At 42.3% G+C, this 27,797-nt stretch overlaps 1 protein-coding gene across 3 annotated transcripts in view; it reads right to left on the bottom strand.

Moving 5' to 3' along the window:
• Positions 1-27,797, bottom strand: part of RDX (radixin) — a 131,804-nt gene that overhangs the window by 62,641 nt on the left and 41,366 nt on the right. For all 3 annotated transcript variants that reach the window (XM_034758819.1, XM_034758821.1, XM_034758820.1), the window contains exon 2: positions 18,030-18,104. In XM_034758819.1, the coding sequence (XP_034614710.1) occupies positions 18,030-18,041 (12 nt within the window). In that variant the 5' untranslated portion in view covers positions 18,042-18,104. The remainder of the gene's footprint in view (positions 1-18,029; positions 18,105-27,797) is intronic.

Genomic DNA, 27,797 nt, shown 5'->3' with positions numbered 1-27,797 from the left:
GATCTGTATACAGAAATCCTCTGTTGTGACAACCACCTGACAAATCAAGAAGTCATTAGTTGACAGAGTGCATTATCTGCAAGATATAAACAATCAAAGGGACATTAAAATAAGGGGAAAATATACAAACTGAACATCTAACTTGGCTCTTCTATTTGTACAAGAACAAGTTTTCTAATTCAGATAAAGTTTCTGATTGATAGAGGTCCAGATTCAGGAGGTGTGTTGAAACAGTATCTGACAAGTACAACTGGGAGATACAAACACACACATTAGCAGTACCAGGTCAATTAGGGTATGTCTACACTGCAATTAGACACCTGAAGCTGGCCTGTGGCAGCTCAGTTGGGCTCATGGGGCTCGGGTTAAGGAGCTGTTTAACTGCAGTGTAGACGTTTGGGCTTGGGCTGGTGCCCAGGCTCTAGAATCCAGCGAGATGGGAGGGTCCCAGAACCAGGGCCGGCTCTAGACACCAGCAAAACAAGCTGGTGCTTGGGGCAGCATATTTTTAGGGGCGGCATGGCCAGTGCCAGAATGCCGCCCCTAAAAATGTGCCCAGGCCGCCCTAGCTCACCTCTGCTGCTGCCGCTTGCGCACCGCTGCTCGCTCTCCCTCCCAGGCTCTCAAACCTGGGAGGGAGGGGGAGATCCCGAGCGGCCGCGGCGCGCGAAACAGCTGATTCGTGCGCCGCTTCTCCCCCTCCCTCCCTCCTAGGCTTGAGAGCCTGGGGGAAGGAGGCAGGGCTGGGGATTTGGGGAAGGGGTGGAGTTGAGGTGGGGCAAGAAAAAAAAACGGGGGGAGGAAAGGAAGGGGGGCGGCGGCCAAAATTGTTTTTGCTTGGGGCGGCAAAAATCCTAGAGCCGGCCCTGCCCAGAACTCAGACTGCAGCCTGAGCCGGAACGTCTACACCACAATTCAACATCATCTTAGCTCGAGCCCCGTGAACCCGAGGCAGTTAGCATGGGCCAGCCACAGGTGTTTAACTGCAGTGTAGACATACACTCAGGGTACATCTACACTACAGCGGGGAGTCGATTTAAGATACGCAAATTCAGCTACGTGAATAGCGTAGCTGAATTCGAGGTATTACAGCCGACTTACCCCGTTGTGAGGACGGCGGCAAAATCGACTTCTGCCGCTTTTTGTCGGCGGCGCTTACTACCACCTCCGCTGGTGGAGTTAGAGCGCCGATTCGGGGATCGATTGTCGCGTCCCGATGGGACGCGATAAATCGATCCCCGAGAGGTCGATTTCTACCCGCCGATTCAGGCGGGTAGTATAGACCAGGCCTCAGACACATTACACTAACCAAAATAGTCTTCAGCTTTGTTATAGCAACAGTCAAAGAAAAACAGTCAGCCAACTACATTGATCATTTATGTGCTTGCCTCTGTTAACAGGACATTCATGTTGAGTGGGAAGACATGTTCTCTTTCTTAAGAATTTTTTTTTTTTTTTTTTTTTTTTTAAATAAAAGGAGAGGATTAAGAAAAGGAGTTCATTGTTAAAATGTTTTCTATTTTAAGCCTGCTGGCAGCTGGGTGGCTTTGGATGCATTCCAAATAATTCTATTGCTTTAAAAAAAAAATTAACACAGCTTTTAAAGGTGTATACCTACATAATGCAATTCTTTAGGCTTGTAGAATCAAAGAATTGTAGGACTAGAAGGAACCTCGAGTGGTCATCTAGTCCAATCCCCTGCACTCATGGCAGAACTAAGTATTATCTAGACCATCCCTGACAGGTGTTTGTCTAACCTGCTATTAAAAATATCCGATGATGGAGATTCCACAACCTCCTTAGGCAATTTATTCCAGTGCTTAATTACCCTGACAGTTAGGAAGCTTTTCTTAATGTCCAACCTAAACCACGCTTGCTGCAATTTAAGCCCATTGCTTCTTATCCTATCCTCCGAGGTTAAGAACAACAAGTTTTCTCCCTCCTCCTTTTAACAACTTTTTACATACTTGAAAACTGTTATATCTTCCCTCAGTCTTCTCTTCTCCAGAACAACAAACTCAATTTTTTCAATTTTCCCTCATAGGTCTTATTTTCTAGACCTTTAATAATTTTTGATGCTCTTCTCTGGACTTTCTCCAATTTCTCCACATCTTTCCTGAAATGTGGCACCCAGAACTGGACACCGTACTCCAGTTGAGGCCTAATCAGCACAGAGTAGAGCCTGTCTTGTTTACAATACCCCTGCTAATACCAAAAAAAAAAAAAGCAAACATCATTTTGGGATGTAACAGTGTTACAATGTTGATTCACATTTTGCTTGTGATCCACTATGGCCCCCAGATTCCTTTCTGCAGTAATCCTTCCTAGGCAGTCATTTCCTATTTTGTATGCGTGCAACTGATTGTCCTTCCTAAGTGGAGTACTTTGCATTTGTCCTTATTGAATTTTATCCTATTTACTTTAGACCATTTCTCCAATTTGTCCAGATCATTTTGAATTATAATCCTATCCACCAAAGCACTTGCAACCCATACTACTCTCTGGAAACAGTTTTCCAACCAGTTATGCACCCTCCTTATAGTAGCTTCATCTAGGCTGTATTTCTCTTCTCTGTTTATGAGAAGGTCATGCTAGACAGTATCAAAAGCCTTACTAAAGTCAAGATATGCCACATCTACTGCTTCCCTCCTATCCACAAGGCTTGTCACCCTGTCAAAGAAAGCTATTAGGTTGGTTTGACACCATTTGTTCTTGACAAATCCATGCTGACTGTTACTTATCACCTTATTATCTTCTAGGTGTTTGCAAATTCATTGATTATTTGCTCCATTATCTTTCTGGGTACTGAAGTTAAGGTGACTGGTCTGTAATTCCCTGGATTTTTCACACCCCCAAGAGATATTATACTGATGTAAATTCCTAGTGTAGACCAGTCCTAAGAGAGAAAAGGGGGTATTTACCAATTCTGGGACTTGGTGGAGGCTAAGATGGAGAGGCAGCCACTGGAGGAAATTAAGTTAAAAAAATAAATAAATCAGGGCTCTGACAAGGAGAGGTCCCTCAGCACTGTATCTTCTTTCTTACCCAGCACCTATCAGTTTTATTTTTTATTTCTAAAGAATGCTTTTTGTCAATGTATTGCAACAATTAATTTAGAACACCAGATAAATGTTAAACAATAATTACCCATCAACAATGAAACTTCTATGCACACTGAAGTATAAAAATCTTGCATATATCTTAAAATAGCAATACAATTATTTGCAATACAATTATTTTCAAGTTAGGTCATGGTTCTTTTGTCACTTATTTAGCCTTTAAAAAAATAACCTAACAGGCTTGTCTTACCAGTCTGTCCTAAATTGCAGTATTTCACCGCTCTGCTCATATAAACTACACACAGAATAACATTTTTTTCCCTAAATGCAAATACAGTTATTTAGCATACATACTCAGGATTTACTTATAAGTACAGTTAGATTGCAAAAGCCAAAAAATACAGTAAGTGTGGGGGGAATAGATAATGGACCTGCTGATATACAGTAAATGCCACCGGGCTCATCTCACCTGTTAATTTTAATATATCTAGAGAAAGCAGTAAACTTAAGGCTTTCTACATGTACAGCGCTGCAGCGGCACAGCTGCAGCGACGCACCTGTGCCACTTCAGCACTTAGTGAAGACACCACTGCCTACACCAAATAGGAGAACTTCTCCCGTTGGTGCAGATACTCCATCTTGCCAAGAGGCGCTAGCTATGTCAACAGGAGACATAGTGCTGTCTAAACCGGGGATTAGGTTGGTATAACTACGTCGCTCAGTGGGGCGGATTTTCCCTTGAGTGACGTCGTAATAGCGACACACGTTCCATGCATAGACCAAACCCCACTGTGTAGCACACCTAATTTTGAAACATGTTTTTGACCATTTTCTATTTGCCTTCTCTGAAAAAAAAAAAAAAAAAAACCATGAAAAAATGAAATGATCTTTTGAACAGCTTTACTTTGCATTTATTAGTATCTTCATTTAATAATGTCTTTCTTCATGCACTTCTTTGTTTTGGAAGCCACGTACATTAGTCTGAAAACAGGACTGACTACGTCCAACTGGAAAAGAAGATGGAGAGATTTGGGGGGAGGGAGGAGACATAAGAAATGAGGGCACACAGGTGGGGGACTATATATTCTCATCTCCATTTACATCTGAAATTCCAAACATGCATACTTTAAAATTTATTTTACTGAAGGCTCCAAGGACTCAAAGTTTGGCATATAATACTACAAAGCAAAATTAAATATTGAAGATGCTATGATTTCTGGAATCCAATAAATTCAAATTCAGTATGAAGTCTGGAAGATCCCTACATAGTTTTACTAATATTAAGTTTAACAGCTCCAAGATTTTTCTTAAGGAAATCTCTGATACCAAAAGTATAACTAAGCTAAGCATTTTAAAATTCTTAAAAAAACAAAAACAAAACCCCCTGTTTTATAATCCCTCACACTGCCAAAAGCCTGGAAGAATTAAGATAGCTACAACAAGATATAGACTTTGCCCACTTTCTCTGGCAATGTGGTCTTATCCTAATTTTTAGAGAATATTAGGTTTCTAGTTTCTTTATAACAACTTTTCCTAAACACCAGTACTTCATTTTCCCAGGCACTACCACAGGAGACTTTATAGTCTTGCATTCTGATAATTATCTTTTGCTTACGTGTGTGTGTGTGTCATCTCCTTGTGGGGAGCAAATGACATTTGGTACAGAAGCTGACTAGTAAAAGAGGCTGATGACAGGGTGTGTGAAGAGGTCTGCTGTAGTTTACAAAAGGGTGATTTGAAAGATCTACTGAAATCAAAATTAAGGCAAGGAGGGCTGGTAAAGATGCCCAGAGCAGTGAAGTGCAAGATTTTATTTTTTTAAATAGAATCTAATTTATTTATACATTGGCCACTGTCAGAAGACAGGATACTGGGCAAGATGGACCTGTGGTCTGATCCAGTATGGCTGTTCTTATGTTAAGTCTGGGTGTCACAGGCTCAAGCTGCATCCATACTGTATTTTAATAACATAAGAACAGCCATACTGGGTAAGACCAAAAGGTTCATCCAGCCCAGTATCCTGTCTTCTGACAGTGGCCAATGTCAGGTGCATCAGAGGGAATGAGCAGAACAGGTAATCAAGTATCCATTCCCTGCCACCCATTTCCAGCTTCTGGCAAATAAAGGCTAGAGAAACCATCTCTGCCCATCCTGGCTAATAGCTATTGATGGACTTATCCTCCATGAATTTATCTAGTTCTTTTTAGAACCTGCTTACAGTCTTGACCTTCGCAACATACTTTGGTAAAGAGTTCCACAGGCTGACCGTGCGTTGTGTGAAGAAATTCTTCTTTTGTTTGTTTTAAACCTGCTGCTTATTAATTTCATTTGGTGACCCCTAGTTCTTGTGTTATGAGAAGGTGTGACAGTTACTAGTGACCCCCCCCTTAACAGCTAGCAGCCTTTATGTCAACCAGTGGCCATTAGGGGGAAGCAGACACCTCACTACACAGTAGCCTGAACTTTTGAACCGTCTTCTCTCTGCCTTGAGGCAGAGGGAACTAGCTTCAAGCCAGTTTTCACTGACTAGACAGCAAAAGCACGGGTCTGACAACCATCAATCAAGTGTTAATACGGCAAGGGCCTTTGTCTGAATGTGTATAAAGGACCTGTAAAATGTGTGTAAGACAGAGTTTTTGTACCAAGATGCAAAGCTCTCCTTTCTTCTGCAAAATAAAGTAACTCTTCCTTATCCCTGTCTGGCAGTTATTGGCTCTCAGATAGGTGGACCCAATATTTCGGTGACAAAGGCGTAAATAACACACACTTACTTACTTCCTCCACACCAGTCATGATTTTATAGACTTCTATCTTCCCTCAGTTATCTGTTTTCCAAGCTGAAAAGTCCCAGTCTTAGTAATCTCCTCATATGGAAGCTGATCCAGACCCCTAATCATTTTTGTTGACCTTTTCTGTATCTTTTCCAATTCTAATATATTGTTTTTGTGATGGGGCAACCACATCTGCATGCAGTATTCAAGATGTGGGTATAGCCTGGATTTATATAAAGGCAATATGATATTTTGTCTAGTTCTTTAGCCCTTTCTTAATGATTCCTAACATTGTTAGCTTTTTTGATTGCCGCTGCACATTGAGTGGATGTTTTCAGAGAACTATCCACAATACTCCAAGATCTCTTTCTTGAATGGTAACAGCTAATTTAGACCCCATTATTTTATGTGGATAGTTGGGATTATGTTTTCAATGTGCAGTACTTTGCATTTATCAACACTGAATTTCATCTACCATTTTGTTGCGCAGTCGCCCGGTGTTGTGAGATCCTTTTGTAACTCTTCGCAGTCTGCTTTGGACTTAACTATCTTGAGTAGTTTTGTATCATCTGCAAATTTTGCCACCTCACTGTTTACTCCTTTTTCCAGATCATTTATGAATATGTTGAACAGCACTGGTCCCAGTACAGACCCGTGGGGTACACCACTGTCTTTCCATTCTGAAAACCAACCATTTATTCTACCCTGTGTTTCCTATTTTTAACCAGTTACCAATCCATGAGAGGAACTTCCTCCTATCCCATGACATCTTACTTTGCTTAAGAGCCTTTGGTGAGAGACCTTGGCAAAGGCTTTCTGAAAATCTAAGTACACTATATCCACTGGATCGCCCTTGTCCACATATTTGTTGACCCCTTCAAAGAATTCTAGTAGATTGATGAGGCATGATTTCCCTTTACAAAAACCATGTTCACTCTTTCCCAACAAATTATGTTCATCTATGTGTCTGACAATTCTGTTCTTTCCTATAGTTTCAACCAATTTGCCCTATACTGAAATCAGGCTTACTGGCCTGTAATTGTTGGCATCACCTCTGGAGCCCCTTTTAAAAATTGGCGTCACATTAGCTATCCTCCAGTCATTTGGTAGAGAAGCTGATTTAAATGATAGGGTACAAACCATAGTTAGTAGTTCTGCAATTTCACATTTGAGTTCCTTCAGAATTCTTGGGTGAATACTATCCGGTCCTGGTGACTTATTACTGTTTAATTTACCCATTTGTTCCAAAATCTCCTCTAATGACACCTCAATCTTGAACAGTTCCTCAGATTTGTCACCTAAAAAGAATGGCTCATGTTTGGAAATGTCCCTCACATCTTCAGCCATGAAGACCGATGCAAAGAATTCATTTAGTTTCTCTAAATTCATTTAGTGGGTCCTGAGAATCCACCAATAATCCCATGGGACAATGTCCTTTGTCCTTTCTATCCCAAGACTGGCCAATCAACTTTCAGGAAATGGAAGCAAACCCTCTAGTTCATGTACAGTTGTTCAGTGCTTAACCCTTCCATTTTGTTCTGACCACTGAATTGCAAGCAGAGTGAACCTTCTACTGTGTTTGTTATGGCCATTGACACAAAGAACTGCTTTGCCAACCATACTGCTAGCTGGCCATGGGAGCACAGGCAGATTTTGATCAGTCTCTGGTGCAAGGCAAGCAAACAGTTTGACTTCAGCAAGAGTTCCAGGAATGACCACGCATAGCAGCTAATAGCTAAGAAACTGGCAGCACTCTGAGGATTCACTGGACCAGTGCTAAAAGCAAATTAAACAGCTCACAACCAACTACTGGCAAGCCAGGGATAACAACCACACCTCTGGGAACTCATTATCATCCTGCCCCTTTTATGAGGGACCAAGTGTACTGCACTAAGCCACCAGCGCTTCATGACAGCCTGATCAGCTGGGATGATGACCTTCTCACCCTTTAATCCAGTATAGGACTGGAGAGAAGCCAGATGAGGATGGTGAAGTGACTCTTGTATTCAACTCAGTTCCTGAGGAGACTTTTCCACTAGAGCAGCTGCATCACATTCTGGGTCTCTACTCAGGAGTTTTTTTGATGCCCCATAGAGGCATGAAGGTAAGTTTCTTGCTCCACGGTTTTTGTTAATAATACTGGGGTGTGAGGAATTTCTGGTCTTTTACCCAGTGCAAAATGTATTACACGCTGTTGCCTGTGGCTTGCATCTACTAATGACAGATTGCACACCAGTGCTCTAGTGTAAATCCCCCTTCTCATCACCACTACCATATGGAATTCAAAATGAAGATCAGGAAGCACAAACAGGGAAACAAGCATTTAAAAATATTTTTTTACTAGAAACATGCACATTCTTACAGAGATTAGTCAGGTAATTTGAAATAAGAACACTTGCCTTCCCTTTTAGTATGCCATACCCTACAAATTGGGCACTCCACAATGTATCCAAATGCAAGCGACAAAGTTGGTTAAAGGGATGAAATGCAAGCCATATGAGCAAAGGCTGAAGGAACTGGGTTTAGTTTGGAAGAGGAGAGGAGATTAAGGGGGAGGGTGGAGATACGACAGCGGTCTTCAGATACTTGAAAAGCTGCCATAAAAAAGATGGAGAGAAGTTGTTCTCTTTTGCCCCAGAATGCAGGACAAGAGGCAATGGGTTCAAACAGCATAGCAGATTTAGATTAATCTCAGGAAAAACTTCCTAACTGTAAGAACAGTAGGATAATGGAACAGACTGCCTCAGAAGGTCGTGAAAGCTTCTTCACTGGAGGTTTTCATAAGGAGGCTGGATAGTCATTTGTTTTGGACAGTTTAGACACAACAAATCATGCATCTTGGCAGAAGGTTAGACTAAATGACCCATGCAGGCACTTTTAACACTATGATTCTGTAATTAGCTGCCTGTAAACAGAAAACTGCTTGAGCAACTAGATGACAAAAATCAATCAAAGTACAGTCAGGAGGTTGTATTCTGTTCAGAAATGTACCGGGGGGGGGGGGGGGGGGGGGGGAGGGAGGAGGATGGCTTTGTAGATGTTTCAGAGTTTGTATTATCATGTGCATTTGAATGTAGTCCCTGGGCAGATGCGTTCAGAGCAGTCTGTATTGAGTGTCGTATGGAGCTGGTCATCCATGCGAACACTAACACAGCATTCTGTTGATTCCCCCATGAATTTTAACCCAATCCCAGGCATTGATAGCTGCAAACATAATAGGAACTCCAGATTGGTAATCACATTTCAGGGAAGGGCATATTTCCTAGGCCCTCTTTTGTAAGTCACCAGCCTACTTCACTCAGAGATGTGCTGCTCCACCACCATAAGTTTGAAAACCTCTGTGGCATACACAGCTGGCTTGCAAGCAAGCAGCTTGAAATAAAATTTCCCTTTGCCATTCTGGAACCTCTGCGATTGTAATGTCCTCAAGAAAGTACAATGTCTGAAAGTAGAGAAGGCTTCTGTAGTAAGCTCCCCCCATGCCTCTCAAGGAGCTCAGATATTTAAAAAACTGTAAACTGTAACTTGCCATTGACTGTGCAGTACTTTCACTGTGATTAACTGAGCTGAGGCATTCCTTTCAGAATATACTGAAGCTCCGTTTTACAGAGTATCATTTTTTGGCCTTGAGATTGCACAAGGCACTTTTGCCTGCGGATGGCACTGAACCTATTGTGAGGCACTGAAACAATAATGTACTGTTTGATTTCTGCTTTTAGTACATTCGAGCTCTGCTGGTCCTTCAACCTTGGTAGAGTGGGCCCACTCCAGCAAGACCCTGGGATGCAGAATTGTCATGGACAGGTCCAAGCAGAAGTGTTTCCATGATGGTAGAAATTCTGGCCAGGGCCAACAAGCAGGTGTAGTACCAGAGGAAGAAAAAAGCAGGGCAAGTGGAAGGCAAGACACTGGCTGCAAAGCAAGAGGACAGAGTTTCAGCATTTGAGGAGAGGCTTCCAGCAAAGTTTCTAGAGCAGGAACATCAGCTCAGGGAGGAACCCAGAACCCCAGAGAAAGACCTGTTCAAGATGCTAATAATGCCTGCAACCCCCAGAGTACTACAAGCTCCTGATGAATCTGTCCCGAGTCTCCTCCATGGTTCCATATCCCGCAGATTAATTATGTGATTGGGCTGCCTGTGCAATTGGGACTTAGCAGCAACTGGACATGGCAAATCTGTTTCCTGCAGTCCTCCAACCCGATGCTGATTTCCCTTCCCCTGCAAGCTTCCACTCCAGTGCAGACAAAGCTCCACCCTGTGAACAACTCCAATCCCTGGAAGCGGCAACAAATAGGAAGGAACACAAACAGGCAGCCAGGAGACACACAACAGTAAGGGGGTTTATTGTTTGAAATTGGTTGCCCTGTTTGCCTTGTTCATGCACTTTGTTAAAAGTTTTGGTGTTGGTTTATTACTATTGTTTTCATGTGCTAATAGCAACTGGCCTACCTGGCAATGACTTAATACTGTACTTTTCTAATATATGTTCAAAAATAATGTTTTTATTTTGCTAAGAAATTTTATTGCCATCACTGCATCACATTACATAATGTATGCTTCAAATAATTAAGGTAAACACATGATAAGAGACAATTGGGAAGATATATGCAAACACTATTTCTCAATACATTTCTCTACATCAATCCTCCCGTAAACCCAGTCCCTGCCAGTTTATAAGAGCTCATGTCATTCATAATTACAATGCATAGCAATCCACCTCTCCCCCTACATTTAATTGCATGATGTGATAGCACCTCATCTATGTAAGGACTGTATAATCACACTAAAATATACTATTCTCCCTATTTCATTGGCCCATGAAAATCCATAACATGCGAGTACAGAGCACTCCTGCCTTATATTGCCCAGATGAATCCTGCCCTAGCTGTGGCAGGTGCACTTTCTGGCTGAGTGTACAAGTTCAGCAATCCATTACTGTCATAGCTCCATTCAGGGGCAAATGGCTCACCTTTGGCTTCCCAAAGATTATGAAGAGCAAAGCAAACCACAATAATGACACTGATGAGACAGGCATCCAAATGGGTCTGTAAACAGCACCATAGACTCAGACTTTAAGGTCAGAAAGAAGAGACCATTGTGATAATCGAGTTTGACCTTCTGCGTACAGGCCACATAACCTCACTGACTCACTCCTGTGATAGATCCATAACCTCCGGCTCAGTTACAAAAGTCCTCTAATCTTGATTTACAGACTTCAAGTCCATCCACCATTTACTCTAGTTTAAACCAGCATAGTGACCTGTGCCCATGGTGCAGAAGAAAGAAAATACCCCAGGGTCTCTGCCAATCTGACCTGGGGGGAAACTCCTTTCTGATCCCAAATATGATGATCAGTTAAACACTAAGCATGTCCACAAAACCCACCAGTCAGACACCTGAGAAAGAATTTACTGTAGTAACTCAGACTTTCATAGAATCATAGAATGTCAGGGTTGGAAGGGACCTCAGGAGGTCATCTAGTCCAACCCCCTGCTCAAAGCAGGACCAATCCCCAGACAGATTTTTACCCCAGTTCCCTAAATGGCCCCCTCAAGGATTGAACTCACAACCCTGGGTTTAGCAGGCCAATGCTCAAACCACTGAGCTATCCCTCCCTCCATTTCCCATCTAGTGTTCCATCTCTGGCTGTTGTGAATATTTACTACTAGCAGTTGCAGATGGGCCATATGCCATTGTAGGTAATCTCCTCAAACCATCCCCTCCAGCGAGACATTCAACCACTAGTATGCACCTGCTGAAAGCCTAATTGAAGCTTCTTTTGCCAGGCCTGCTGAGATCAGTATGTTTGTCAGCAGCCAAGGCAAAAGGGAGCACACAGGGTCCCCCATGTTAACAGTGTGAACAGTATCTCCATTTATAACAGTATCATTTAGTGGGAATAGTGTCTCAACCTGTCCATGAATGTAGACTCCCAATCATCAGAAAACATTGGCATCATGAACTTTTCCAGTGCAGCCAATGTCGGTGTCCATAAATCTGCCTGTGGGGTCCATAAGGGTCTGCCTAGTAACGGAGTAGTGCCCTTTGCAGTTTATGTAATCTTGGGCAAGAGGAGGGCAAACTAGGAGCAATCCTATCAATGGCCCCAGTATAATTTGGAAACCCCATTCCTCAAAACCAGGAGTTACTTCAGGGATATTGTTCATGCCCATCACTTTTGTGGAAATCACATGCCTGATTGCCTTAGAAACCTCCACAACCATTTTACCCTTGATTGACTTTCCAACGCCGAACTAGTTCGCAACAGACCTGTAGCAGTTTGGGGTAGCCAGCTTCCACTCGGTTACAGCAACCTGCTTCGGGCCATTAGGGATGCCCTCATGCATGTCATATAATGCTGGAGGGTTGGGGCATGCTGCTCACAAAGCTCCCAGAAATGTAGCTTTCTTCATGGGAAAGTTTGGGATTCACTGCTGGTCATCCCAGGTCTGTATGACGATGCGATCCCACCACTTTGTGCTTGGGGCCCAGCACCAGGTCAATGTAGGTGGCATCAGAGGCTACACAAAGTCACGAGCAGCATCAGCTCCATTTTTCTGTATCCTGTATCGCCCTCCTCTAACAGGTGCCTTTGGTAGGACAGAAACTGCTACAGGAATGTCCACCTCATGTCATGGCTGCTCTGCCCATTTGCTGGAGTAAAAGTGCAAGCAAAAGAAGTTCTTCAAATGGTGACTCCTCCCTGCTGCTTGATCCAATTGCTGTGAGCATGCAGACCCAAAAGACAGCTCAGCAAGATCTATTGAGAACCTGGCAGGCTGTGATAACCTCCTGTAACATGCAGGGTGGACAGTCAAATTTTCCCACACTGCACCATGAACCAGGGGCTAGAGCAACAGGAAGCCTGGCATAAACTGCTTTGATTCAGCCTGCATACTGCAGTGTGGATGTTGAAGCCGTGGGCTAAAGGCCCTGCTAAACCTATGGTCAATATGCAGTGTTTAAGCTTAAGCGCTGGGCTTGCAAACCCAGGGTTTGTGGACTCAAATCTCATTGACCCTAGGCTTACACTGCAGTGTACACATACCCTCTGTTGGCCACCCGTATATCCATTTATACTGTAAAAATAAATGCCACATATCTATTTGAACTGTAGTTTAGCTATCCATAACAGGGTAGCTGGCCCATTAAACGAAACTGGGCTCAACTCTCCTGTTCCAGTCCAGATGCTCCCAGCTGGACCAATTAATCAGACAAGGCAACACCTGGGGGCTAGAAAAGGTGAGTCAGAGCAAGCTGAGTCAGTCAGAAGAAGGGCCCTAGGAGATAAGAACTGCCAGAGACAAAGTGGTTCCTGCGAGAAGACTGAAGACAGAAGAGCAGAAAAAGGGATTTTACTGGCTGCTGTCCCCCAAGCCAGAGAGCCTGGGCTAGAGGAGCAACAGAGGGAGATACCTGCTGGCTCTATGTTGGAGTGCCAGAGCCCAGGGACAGAGAGGGCAAAAAGAAGGAGCAGCAGTGGAGGGGCTTATCCACTGACATCTTCTTGCTTGAGAGCTGGACCCCAAGGAACAGTGAGAAGGGCCGGGGGTGTTTGAGGGATGCTTTCCTGGCAAGAATCGTCCTGGCAGAGAGGCTATGGGAGTTCCCACTGGGAAGAGCTGAGTTGCAACCCCAGGTGGAAGGACTGGGGATGGCGGTCCTGGAAGATGGATGGAAGAGGACAGATAAGGAACCTAGCTGTGATGGAAGACACTGGGGTATGGTGACAGCAAAGACTATTTGTTCAGAGGCGATATGGATGATGTGTTGGAACTTTTGTTAGAGATTATTGCATGATATTTTGTAATAAACTGGACCCCGGGAGAGGTGATATTTAAGTCAGAGCCTGAAGTGGAGTCTTCTAGGTTACTCATGAGGGAAACTTGAGGTGAGGAGCCACTTGCAGGGCTGTCCTGAGGCCACAAGGCCTACCACATAACAGGAAAGTAAATTTGAAAGATTTTCCTATGAAAGTGATATAACTAAACTTTGTATAGCCCAAAAAAGTGAATTTACACTATATTCAATTCAAATATCAAATTTAAATACTAATTATTAAAATTCACTATAATCTTCCAAAATTTAAGATAATTAAGAAAATGTTAGGATATCAACACTGTTCTACAATCTGAAGTCTACTGCTTTTGGATGTATTCTATACCTGAAAAGATTTAGGAAGATATGCTAATTATACTCCCTTCCAGCATAGATTTTTATTTTGTTGCATCTACATTATTTACCATCATTAGGTGTCCAATGTAGTGTTATCCTTCTTCTTCTAGGGCTTGGAGTCCTGTATGCACATACTCTAAAGTCTAACCAAAAATAGCTGGTGGGGAAAAGATTGTAGAAGCCCTCTTACTCTCTGTAAATGCTAGAGTCAATTAAACCTAATCTTCTTAGGCTATGAAATGATTAACAGTTATGTAACCATGTCTAATTTTAGTCTCAATGCTTCTAGTTTAGGTGAAGATCTGAGAAAATGGTATATATTTAAAAATGATTTTGATTCAGTTTTTTGGGAAGACTGGAAAAAAGAAGATTAAACAAATAATCTACTCTTTCAGGATGTTGAGATAACTAAACCTTTCAAAGGTCATACATCCATTGATAATTATTATCTTTTGTGAGTTAAGGGCCCGATGCAACTCCCATTGAAATCACTGGAAGATTACAATGAAAACTGGATCTGGAGCTAAATTCCATGATGCCCAATAGAGTTGAGAATGTAGACGAGTACAGGCAATGCTGAATAAATAGCCTATGGGAAGGCCACTGGATCCCAAATATAGCCTCAGTGGAAAAAGAATGCTAAATTATCAAACAGAAACTATTATCAATCCTAGATATTTCTAAAGTACTCATCATCTTAATGTCTTTAAAAGTCCTAACTCCAACTTTTCATTCCAACTATCTGGCCTAATAACGTATAAAGTGATCAAACACTCCCACCTTTCAAAAAATGGCTATTACCACTCAAAAGATGAAATTCACAGTCGCATGAACATGATCCCAGAAGGAGACTTAGTACTGAGAAAGTCCTAAGAATCATCCAGCTAGGTTCTATTATTAAATTCATCTGTGATAGAATCCAGTTGACAGTTTTGTGTGTTCAACATTCGAGCCAAATGATCTATTTTCCATCTAAACACAAAAACTGAAACAGATCCCCTCTGGATTTCACTGGGATCTGCAGCTGTGTTATTAGAGGTGGTAGTGAAATATAAAATACAAAATTCTTCTTTATAACAGGCTAATACACTAAAGCCAAACACAGTTTGGCAGAGGTCTTTTCTACTAAGTCTTTCAAAGTCGAAACAATGTATATGAGCTTCATGACTGATTATACATAAGATCCAAAGATAAAATTTATTCTACACTGGTATGAAGGTTCACCTAAAAAAAAAAAAAAAAAAAAAAGAGATCAATGAATGTGTTATATTGCCCAGGCTCACACATTTGCAAGAATTTGTTAGATCCTCTGAATTCTACACATTAGACCACTCACATTCCAACCAAGACATTATAAAACAGAAGACAGCTAAAACAGTCATAGTAATATAGGTAAAAAGAGAGCTATAGCATAGTATTAGCAAAGTGCTCTCTAGTTATAATATTAAGTGCCAATCCATGAGATGCTCTACAGTAATTAAGGCACCAGTCATGGCTTAGAGTTAACTCTAAAATACATTACAACTAAAAAAAAAAATCAACAAATACAGAACAGATAAAAAGTTAGAGTAGTCATTCAGTGGAAAAAGAGGTCCATACAAGGATTTAATACAGGATGAACTTGGGAAAAAATATTTTTTTGGTTGTTAGTTGGCTGTTTTTAAATTGAGAGCTAAGGTGAGGCAGATGCCCAGAGAGAGAGAGAGAGAGAGAGAGAGAGAGACCTTCCACAGCTTAGGACTGGCCACAGGGAAACAAACAAACCACATTCTAACCCCAAGCACAACAGTAGGACTCCTAGAAGGAAGTAGATGTCACAGTACATATTTTCATAAAGATAAGTCTTGAACATAACCATTGTTTAGGCCATTCAGGCCTTAAAAAAAAAAAAAAGGACAAACTAAAAAGAAGTCCATCCACCACTTCAAAAGCAGCCAATGAAAAGCTTGAGGGCAGGTAGTATAATTCTCATAATGCTGCTCAATACTGTGTGAAAGTGTGTTCTTGCATTATGCATTAGTTATTAACAGTAGGTACAGTTAATGGCAATTTATAGAAGGCAATGCCAGTGGATTTCTCCAAAATACAATCGTGTACTATAACTCCCTTCCCTAAGGTGTTTATTTCACTTGGTATTCCTCCATGGATTTCACATTCTCCCCAGAGGTCTGCTAGCAAAGCCCACGACAGTAAACTGAGAAGTTGAATATAAAAGTTCCCATAAAACTATTGCACCCCTTCCTAACAGGAGTCCAGATTCTTCTCCGAGATCTGGTATTCAAATTTTCCTGGTCTCCAAGGGCGAGTGCCAGCACTTCTAACTCCCTCCAGTCTCAGCTATGAGGGAAGAAAGCAGTTTATATCCTACTTCCTCCCTTCTTCTCAGCAGCCCTGGGACTATATTGCCCAGGATTCTCTCTGGCTAGCCAAGGCAGAAGGGAGCCTTGCCCACCCAAACTTCAAGGTTCTGGTCCCAAGCCACAGACAGAGGTAGCAGCCTGGATTCTCCTCAAGCCACTTGCCTCCCAGTTGCTTTAGTTGTTCCATGGATCTGGGTTTGCATAAAAATCCCTGTAATGCAGTAGGATGGCCCCTGAGACTTCCCTCCTCAGTCTTAAAGGACCACTAAACTCTCATCACCCAGGTGGGAAGCTCTACTGAAAGCCCTATTAAGAGAATCAAAATAATCAAGCCTCACTGGGTCACAAGTCCATGTGTTGTTGTGGTATTTTCCTACATTTAACACACAGCTCCCAGTGGAAAGGGTGTAGCCATAAAAGAAGACAACCTCCTTATACTGACAAGTCTGAACCAACAGCAAAATTTCTTATCGATCTAATGATTAACAGAGCTACATAAGGGCTATGTATTATCATAATTATTTATTCCAACGGCTGAGTACAAGGCAGAAATAGCATTCAAGCTCCCATTAAGTATAGAGAATAAGCAAACAGGCCATTCCATGTCAATAACTTGGAGGATGAAGGGACAACTAGAAGCCACTTTAGGGATGGTAGAGGAGAGCCTTAATGTCCTACTAAAAATCTGGCAGAATGATTCAGTGGCTAAATAATATTCTCCCAATAATATTCTCTCCAAAGACTATTGGAACCTTTCCAGAAGCTGAAGTTTAAGGGTTAACCAGTTTGTGTCCCTCATCTCAGCAGGAACAGGGATGAGACCTGGCCTCAATGCAAATGAAGTGCTAATCAGACTATTAAAAGTTTGTGCTTGCCTTCCTATCGCATTTACAGTCCCAAACCACAAATAAGATCCAAGTTATTCCCACCAAAGAGTCAAGCCAAAAGACATCCAGGCCAGTCCTATGGTGCAATGGAGGCCATGGCATTCTAAATTGACATGCAAGTTTCATTACATTGTTGCGCGTCACACCCCCCAATCATAGCGACTTATCACTGCTCACCTAAGCAAGCCTTTCCCTGTAAGCCCCCATACAGGGTCAATCCAATACACATGAAGTCAATGGAAGTACTTCCACTGACTTAAATAGACAATGAATCAGATACATGAGGCATCTCTGAAGCCACTTTTCACCATTATGTTTCACCTGAAATATAGAAACTCCAGAAGCACAATCCCCCTAACACTGCTGCAATTTAGTTCAGTATTGTCAGAGTAGGGCCCCCAAAATGAAACACTAATCACCACTTTTTGAAGTACAGCTCTACCTCGATATAACGCTGTCCTCGGGAGCCAAAAAATCTTACCGTGTTATAGGTGAAACCGCGTTATATCGAACTTGCTTTGATCCACCAGAGTGTGCAGCCCCGCCCCCCGAAGCACTGCTTTACCGCGTTATATCCAAATTTGTGTTATATAGGGTCGCGTTATATCGGGGTAGAGGTGTACCAAGATTTTTATCTTGGACGCTTGCCCATATACAAGTATTAAATAGGCCCAACCTTGATTATTAGCTTATGAGATCTGACAAGATCACAGTCCAGGGAGCATTATGGCTATTATTATGTCAAATTCTAGAAGAGCAAGGAGGCATCTACTTACTGGCTTCGGCATTTTTCTCTCCTTCTCTGAATTTCTTGTTCAGTCAAAATCTTCTGCAAATTCTTTTGTCCCCGTCTGTTAAAGACAAATGTAGTATGGTTGTTATGCAATTAATCATAGTAGAGTTCATGTACATCATAGCAAATAGTACAAATTCCAACAGAGGTAAACAAATAAGTAGTCTACCTGCCCAAAACACACTTCACTCTGAGGTTGATCACTTAACATAAAAGCAATTGGGACATCTGGTAAAAACAGCAATGTCCTTTTACCAGAACTAGAAGAGCAGAGTGCAAGCAAATTAGATTCATTTTATTAGTTTTCTGCAGCTGCACTGTAAGTGAATAAAGAGACAATGGTGATCTAAAATGCTTTAGTACTCCTTTAACAACTTTGATATCACAGACTTAATACCAAGGGTTCTAAAGATTAGCCACTGTTTAAAAATTTCTTTAAAGTTGAAAAGTGCTGCATAAGAGTTAAGTATACCTGCGCCACCAAAATTTGCACACTGAATTCCTATGCTATAATTTAATTTGTCGACCCTAATCAAGCTTTGACAGTGTGCAAACATGGAGAGCCAAACAGGATTTTTTAAATTAAGATATCCTTTTAAAATCTATTTAAGGAGGAATACCCTGTTAATTTTGTAACCATTCAGGTACACTAATTCAGGTATTCCCTTTTCCAAACAAAATGAGATGTATATAAGTCGAGGTAAAAAGTGAAATCACGCAGAGTGAGCAAAATCTGCTCTCTGAATTTTACCTCAAAGCAGCAAAGTAGTGAATAGTGTCACTTGCTTTAAAAAAACAAAACAACACTTTTTACTGTAGTATAGATATAGCTGTAAAAGCATTTACTTTTATTGTGTTCTAGAATTTCAATTTAATTCTTCTGTACCACAAGAAACTTGCCTGCATTATAGCATTAGATCAGATCGCATTGTTATCTAGCCACCTTCTCCCCCTTGGATATAGCATCATTTGTAAAAGTTAGTCGTTGCTATGACCATTTTGTACAGGTTGCCAGGGAGTACGGCATCGTCCACAAAAACAACATTCACTTTCAGTGCAGTCGTATTCTGAAAAGTGAGTAAGAATGTGCTCACTACTATTGAATGCGGTGACTTGTCTGGGCAGCAGGAAAAAGAGGACAAGGTTCCTTTAAAGGTCCTACTGCATCTGGAATACAAGGGAGGCAGAAGGGCAATGGACTTACCTAAGTGGAGTGGAACAGGACATGGCTGGACCAGAGAGGGACACTGACCCACCATATATGCACCAGAGGAAGGGGGAGATCTTTATACTCCTGTATTTCAAAGGGAACTCTTTCTCAAACACTGATCAGCAGCTCTCCGTCCCACACATGGTAGCAGAGTAGAACCAAGTTTTATGATCTGCTGTGGGTTTGCGCTAGTCACCTCGGGGGAGGAGGCTGGGAAAGAATATTTCCCTCACCACCAAATTGGTTGAGAAAGGTTGTGGTTTTTGCCTTCTCTACAGCAGGTCGGGGACCCAGTGAGGTAGGTAAGGAGGTTAGATTAAGATGTTGCAATTCAGTAGGTAGCAGGCTTGTCACATGTCCAGTGCAGATACTCATTACAGAAAAGATAGAGCTCCCTAATAAACAGGAATTGTAAGTGAATTTAGGGGGAGGCATCCCCTCAGGAATCCAGAAGGTGGCTTGGGGCTCCTAACATCTTCTACATAGGGAGACAACCCCCCTTATTTCTAGTCCCCCTTAACTCTAGTATAGGGAGGTGCAGGGTCCCAGCAACAGGATGGTTGGGAAGGAGGAGGGACAAACTGAAAATGAAAGTTTTTTCCAGATTTCATAAAAAATCCAGAAAATGAATAAAAACAATTTTTTCATAACAATTTTAGTTTTCAAAGGAAAAAGGCCCATTTTCATTTGAAAAAATATTAGCTAGTTCTGGTAATGATAAACAGAAACTTATTTCATTTTAAGCTAAGGAAGGTTTCTAACATGGTACTGCTGGAACTAGTCTTATTTAACATTCATTTATAATATGGTAGAAGGTATCAACCGCACATTATGAACTCTCCTCTGTGAATTTCAGTAGACTTTAAGGTTACCAGAGACCATCATGGTCATCTAGTCCAGTGGTTCTCAACCTATTTACCACTGTGGTGCGCATATGCAGTTGTGTGTGTTATGTGGGTCACATCTACACACACACACATCTATCTATACACACACATACACATACACTACTTGTATGGCCCTGAGGATGTCATATGGGCTGCACGTGTGCTGATCAGGCCGCTCGTTGAGAACCACTGACTAGTCTGACCTCCTGCACATTGCAGGCCACAGAACTTCACCTACACACTCCTGTAGGATGACCATGACCTCTGGTTGAGCTACTGAAGTCCTCAAATCTTGATTTAAAGACTTCACATTACAGAGAATCCACCATTTACTCTAGTTCAAACCAGAAAGTGACCTGTGCCCATGCTTCAGAAGAAGGCAAAAAACCCAGGGTCTCTGCCAATCTGACCTGAAGGAAAATTATTTCCTCGCCCCAAGCTGACTGAGTAGAGTTGCAAACACCATGAAGAAATAATATATGGAGGTCCTAGAAAGATCAGAAACAGGAGCAAGAAAATAAAGGGCAGAAAATTGCTCGTGGATTGCATTCATTTCTCAGATTCACATGATCTAAAAGGCTGACAAAACTGAGTGAGTTCACATAAGAGCAACAAAAGAATCAAGGGGCTGAAAGGACTGATTTACCAGGAAAGAACTTTACTATTTATATTTAGCTAAACAACAACTAAGTCCTTGATACAGAAAAGCAGTTAAGCACACATGCTTTAACTCCCATTGATTTCAATGACACTATAAAATGTGCTTAAATGGTTTGCTGAATTGGGATCTAAGAGGAGAAGACACAGTAACACTAAGTAGGGAGATTAATTCAATATGATACATGGGGAAAAAAGAGAAAAAGAAAACTAAAAGTTAAGACTACTGATATTAGTTTAACCTAGTCTTCAAGGAAGACATGCATGATAATACCTGCCAATGAAGGTTTGTTCCTTGCTTACACCATGTTTACTAGTCATCTAATCCAATTTTTAGAAGTCACAAATTATGAGATTTCCACTATCTCCCTAAAAATACTATGCCACAGCCCAACACATTTCACCATTGGCAAGTTTTCTCTCATACACAGCCTAAATTTTTGTGCTTGGTTTTTGTCTGTACATCTTTTTAGGCTCCTTTGTATCATACTAATAATCTAAAAGATTATTGCAAGTTTTGAACAGACCTGCCAAGAGAATCTCTTGCACTGAAATTTGTCATCTCAGCCAATCATAATTAAAGCTGCAAATCTGTCATGGAAGTCACGGATTCCGTGACTTTCCAGGACCTCTGTGACATCTGTATCGGCTGGACCGGGGGCCACCTGAGCAGCTAAGGCATCCCTTGGGCCAGCTGCACCGGCCGCTGCTGGGGCAGTCTCAGGCCACCTCACCCTCCCACTGCAGCAGCAGCAGAAATTTGGCTGTGGGAGAGGGCTCAGGGCTGGAGCAGGAGGTTGGGGCACGGGAGGGGTGAGGGCTCCGGGTGGCGCTTACCTCAGGGGGCTTCCTGGAAGTGGTGACATGTCCCTCGGCTCCTAGGCGGAGGCATGGCCTGGCAGCTTTGCACACTGCCTCCACCCAGAAGTGCTGTGAAGCCGGCACTAGGGGAGGGGACAGCACACAGAGAACCCTGGCTGTGCCTCTGCCTAGGAGCCGAGGGACATGTCACCGCTTCCAGGGAGCCGCATGGAGTGAGGTAGGGAGCCTGCCAGCCCCTCAACTGCCCTCCCCCAGGAGCAGCAGGGGTCCCAGGCCACATGCTGCTGCCAGGCTCCCCCCTCCCCCCCAGGCCACACACCCCCTCCAGAGCATCCACGGCGCCCCTAAGCCGCTCCCTGCCCCAGAGCACCCAAGATTTAGTCAGGGGTATACAGTACAAAGTCATGGACATGTCATGGGTCATGATTTTTTATTTATGTCCGTGACCTATCCATGAATTTTACTAAAAATTCCTGTGACTAAAAGGCAACCTTAATCATAACTAAGCAGTATATAATTTAACAGGATTCAGAAAGTGATTATTTATCAATCATTTGTATCGCAGTAGCACACAGAGGATTCAATCAGGTCAGGGTCCCACTGTGCTAGCTGGACACTGTAGTTTAATGACAGCCCTTGCTCCACAGAGCTTTTGAACCTGGTTAACTTTGCAGAGTACACAAGTGACAACGGCAAACAGTGTTAAACTCTTTTATGCATTTCTTCTTTAAATAGTATACTGCAAACATCTAAAGTCACAAAAATTAGTCACTGCAGTTTTTCTTTAAATTTGAATTTGATACCTTCAAAAGAGGTTAAAAACAACTTTGTCAACAATATGCTTAAGAGAACTTTGATAAAAAAGATTTTAGAAATATTTAATCTGCTTCAATATCTCCATAAAACTGTAGAGGGCTGCAATGACTCTCTGTAAATTACATTGTAAATTTCTCTTTCGAATTTCATTAAGAGATTGAGAACACTACAAACTTTTGATAGCATAACTATGTTAATCAGGGGTGTGAAGAGATGTGATCTCTAACCATCATTAAACCCCTAGTGTAGATGCAGTTATAACAGAAAACTTTTGTCCATATAGCTTATTTCATTTGGGGGAGAGGGGCAGGCCGCAATAACCTATGCTGACAAAAGTACAGTTTTGCCCATACAAATTAATCCACAACACTATCAGCCTATTGCCAGTATTGCTGTAATCACATAGCTCTACCAGTAAAAGCGCTTCTAGCGTAGATCTTGCCTAAGGGTAACATTTTCAAATGACTTAGGAGTTCATTTTCCAAAGTGAGTTAAGCACTTTTAAAAATTTTACCCTAATGGTTCGTGTACTTTGAAAGTCACAGTAATATTTTCCTGAAAATGTCTGTTTGATCCCACCATATTTAAGTAATCTTTGTATTAATTCCTTCTCTTAAAACAAAGAAGCCAGATCAGGATTAATGTTTTCACATTTAATGAGGGTCAAACCTTTGTAAAGATTTTGAATCCAACACAAGCCACCAGAAAACCTACTGATTTATTGCCACATTTTAATAGAATGCTATAATAAATTAGATACAGTTCAGTAACTGTGTAACGTAACCACAATATTATAATGCTATGTAAAACTCAGATACTATGGAAAGGGCCATGTACCTAGACATTCATTTTTATAAGGTCTGATATCAGACCATTTCTTCCTTTAACACGTTCATAAAATGTTTCAATTAACCTTTGTTAATTACCATCTTAATGATGGAAGAAAGAAGGCACATACACACACTACACAGATGATGTAGTTAGCTGGTATTTTATTTTACATTTAAAAACAACAACAAAATAACTTGGGACCAGATCATCACTTCTTATGGAAGTTATTACAGGAATGGGCCAGAAGGAAAAAAGACTATAATGTCACATTTTCAGAGTTGCTGACATGTTATTTCTTTAGAAACAGGATAGGGGACTTAATCTCTGAAATGCAATGAGCTCCCCAGGTTCAGTGAACATCTCCAAGGATCCACTGAGAACAAGAGCAGCAGGGGACTTCAGAACTTGCTCAGAGACATACGGCCAGGCTCCTTCTCCTGGAGCCTGGCAACACAGCCCTAAGAAAACCATCCACTCCCCCAATCACCCAAAGTGGAGAGGTTTTCCCACTCAGGCTGCATTATTTCGCACCAGATTCCCCATGGAATTTGAATTGGCCAAGGGCTCTAAGTACTGCTCTATCTCCAACGCTCCCCATCCCACATGTAGACACCCAAACTCCATGATCTCATAACTGAGTACAATATTAAGAAATATTTATGCTTTAAAATTGTGTTAGAGTGAACTATCAAATAAGCAGTTGTTCAATAAAGTGCATCCTGTCCAATTATTGACACTAATTATTGTTACAATAAAGCAAATACCATGCAAATATTTGAACAAAGGAGATTCAGAATCAGTGTCATACAGCATATTAGAATGGGAATCCCCTTTTGCCATCTAAGTGTTTCCAATAATATCACATTTAGTGTAAATAAACATTTCAATTTTATAAAATAAAATACTTAGGCTTTGGAACAATTTATTAATTCCATTTACTTGCTTATAAGTTCTCTAAACATCCATGTAAACACTGAATTGCAGAATCCTTGAGAAGGGTCAGAAAAGGCCAAATTATTATTTGTTTAGATTTCCTTCACTTTGCAAACTACCCACTACTTTAATCCAATAAAGGCTCATCATCTACGTTTCTCAATATGGACTTGAAAGAGGCGCCTTTAAGATGAAGGGATAGTTCATGCTCCGTGACTATTTAATCCTTCAGTCCTTCAAAACCATACTCTACACCAGTCATCTGGATCTTCTGCAAAAGGGTCAACTGTGTCTACATCACAAAATCAACAATCTGAGAATTCTCCAAGATTGCAGACTCTTGATTAAAAAAGGATATCCAACTACAATGGTCAGATTTTAAGTCATGAGCATGTATCAAAGTTTCTATTGTAGCCAACCAAAAAAAGTATTTATCAAAAGCTGACAAATAAAGCTTTCTTTGTAAAATGACAACACAAAATGCTTGATGCCAAATTCTGTCATCACATATTTTATGCAGCAGCTAGTTTCCAAAAGAAACTTTTATACACAAAGCTAAAAGCCTGGGGTAAAAAGAAGTGGGAGACTTGAATAGGATGCCTGCTTGGAAGAAGCAGGCATCCTATTCAGAATCAGAGTCCCTGTCTGACAACTTAGGCACTGCTTCTCTGAGCAAGCAGTTTCCTCAGCAGGTCTATTAAAGGATAGTTGTTTACCTACTACTGAGCACAGAAGGTGGGAAATGACAAAGGAAGTGGTGAAGCAGACTAATCTGGTACAAAGAGTTTTCTGTGGGAATTATGCAGCAAGAGTTCTATTTTATTTAAGTTCCTATTATTGAAGTATCTAAGCACCTTAGATCTTGGAAGAAGTTGACTTTCAATAAATCTTGGAGCACTGGGTTAGTTCTAGAAGACTGGAAGAAAGACAATTCTTAAAAAGGGTAAACAGGATGACAGGGTAATTATCGGTTCTTGGCTATTTAACATTTTTATCAACAACCTAAAAGAAAACAAAAATCATACTGATAAAGTCTGCAGATGACAAAAATTGGGGAAATGACAAATGACGAAGAGGACAAGTCACTGGTATAGAGCAATCTGGATCACATGGTACACTGGGCGTAGGCAAACAATGTGTGTTTTAAAACAGCTAAATGTAAATGTATACATCTAGGAACAAAGAATGCAGGCCATACTTATACGACAGGGGACTCTATCCTTGGAAGCAGTGACTTTGAAAAAATGTGGAGACTGTGGCGGTTAATCAGCTGAACACAAGCTCCAATGTGATGCTGTGGCCAAAAGAGCTAATGTGATCCTGCATAAATAGGGAAATCTCAAGTAGGAGTAGAGAGGTTGTTTTACATCTATATTTGGCATTGGTGCCATCGCTGATGGAATACTGTGTCCCTTCTGGTGCCCACAATTTAGAAGGATGGTGATAAATTGGAGAGAGTTCAGAGAAAAGCCACGAGAATCATTAAAGCAGGGGTAGGGAACCTTTTTTCTATTGGGGGCCACTGACCCATAGAAAAAAAAAAATCACAGGCCACACACAGCCCTGTGGGGAGGCATGGAGCTTCCCCCACAGCAAGACAAGCTGGTGCTTGCGACTCCAGCCCTGGGGGAGGAGGGGCACGGAGGCTCAGGTGGGGCCCAAAATGAGGGGTTCAGGGTGTGGGAGGGGACTCCAGGCCGGGGCAGGGGGTTGGATGCAGGAGGGGGTGAGGACTCCAGATTGGGGTGTGAGCTCTGGAATGGGGCTGGGGATAAGGGATTTGGAGTGCTGGAACGGGCTCAGGGCTGGCGAAGGGTGTTGGTACAGGGTCTGGGAGGGTGTTCTGACCTGGAGTAGGGAGTTCGGGGTGTGGGCACCGGACAAACAGTGCTTACCTCAGGCAGCTCCCGATCGGCAGCGCAGCCAGGCTAAGGCAGGCTCCCTGCCTGCCCTGGCTCCGCGCTGTTCCCAGAAGCGGCTGCCATGTCCAGCCCCTAGGTGGAGGTAGGCCCAGGTGGCTCTATGTGATGCTTGCTGCCCGCGCCTGCAGGCGCCGCCCCCACAGCTCCCATTAGCCACAGTTCCCGGCCAGTGGCAGCTGTGGAGCCAGCACTGGGGGTGGGAGCAGCACATGGAGCTTCCCTGATCGCCCCTGCACCTAGGGGCTGCAGGGACATGCAAGCTACTTCCAGGAGCTTTGTAGAGCCAACCGGACTTTTAATGGCCTGGCAACCCTAGCTTCCCCACACAGCAGGGGAGACAGCGCTCACGGATCCAGCCCTCGGGGCGGGAGGGGCAGGGGAAGGCTTGGGACTTCTGGCCCGCAGCGCAGAGACTTGCCGCATGCCAGATGAAATTAAGCAGCAGGCCACATTCGGCCCCCAGGTTCCCCACCCCTGGATTAAAGGATTAGATAACATGCCTTATTGTGAGGGACTCATCGAGCTTTATCTATTTAGTTTAACAAAGAGAAGGTTAAGGGGGGACTTGATTACCATCTCTAAGTATCTACATGGGAAACAAATATTTAATAATGGGCTCTTCAATCCAGCAGAGAAAGGTATAACAGGATTAATAGTTGGAAGTTGAAGCTAGACAAATTCAGACTGGAAATAAAGTGTAAATGTTTAACACTAAGGGAAATTAATTATTGGAACAGTTTACCAAGGGTCGTGGTAAATTCTCTATCACTGGAAATTTTGAAATCAAAGATTGGATGTTATTCTAAAAGACATGCTCTAGAATTATTTTGGGGAAGTTCTATGGCTTGTGTTATACAGAAAGTCAGACTAGATCACAATGGTCCCTTCTGGCCTTAGAATGATTCTAGGCGTATATCTACACTGCAGTGAAACACCCACGGCTGGCCTGTGCCAGCTGACTCGGGTAAAGAGCTCATGTATTGTAGAATTCGGGCTCAGGTTGCAGCCTGAGCTCTGGGACCCTGCAAGGGGGGAACGGGGGGATGGTTCCAGGGCTCAGGCTCCAGCCTGAACCCAAATGTCTACACCGCAGTTAAACAACCCTTTAGCCCGAGCAAGCCAGCATGGGTCAGCCACAGATTTTTAATTGCAGTGTAGACATACCCTAGAAGGGCTGAAGAACAGTTGGATGCCTGCCTAAGGGGCCTCAACTTTCTGCAGGAGAAGATTCCCTGCTTCAGTTAATCTTATTAGTCCAGCAGGGCAATCATCTTCCCCAGTAATGTACCTTCTAAAATGTAAAGGTCAGGGACTCCCTAATAGCACACTTCCTGAATCCTCTGCTGGGATTCAGGAAGTGTGCTATTAGGGAGCCAATGCATGGTTTGTTTTCCCCCTGTACTATAGGATATCATGACAGAAATGAAAAAACAAAACTTGGACTCGCTTGAAAAAACAAAACTTAGACTCACCATGAAGATCGGCATAAGCATGGACCCTACTAAGGTCCCAGTGGAACTGGTAGATACCGTGCAGAAACCTGCAGGTGCAAGTAACCATCCTTCAATCACATAATGTGGTCCTGCAGGTGCAGGTTTCTCTGTTGGCTCCTCCTACCCAGCTCTTCCTGGAGCCAAAGATTCCTTTGCCTAACAAATTTGACGGAAATCATG

Source organism: Trachemys scripta, chromosome 1 (assembly GCF_013100865.1).
Source record: "Trachemys scripta elegans isolate TJP31775 chromosome 1, CAS_Tse_1.0, whole genome shotgun sequence".
NCBI lineage: Eukaryota > Metazoa > Chordata > Testudines > Emydidae > Trachemys > Trachemys scripta.
The sequence above is the reverse complement of the archived record's forward strand: the minus strand, read 5'-3'. Positions and strand labels throughout refer to the sequence as shown.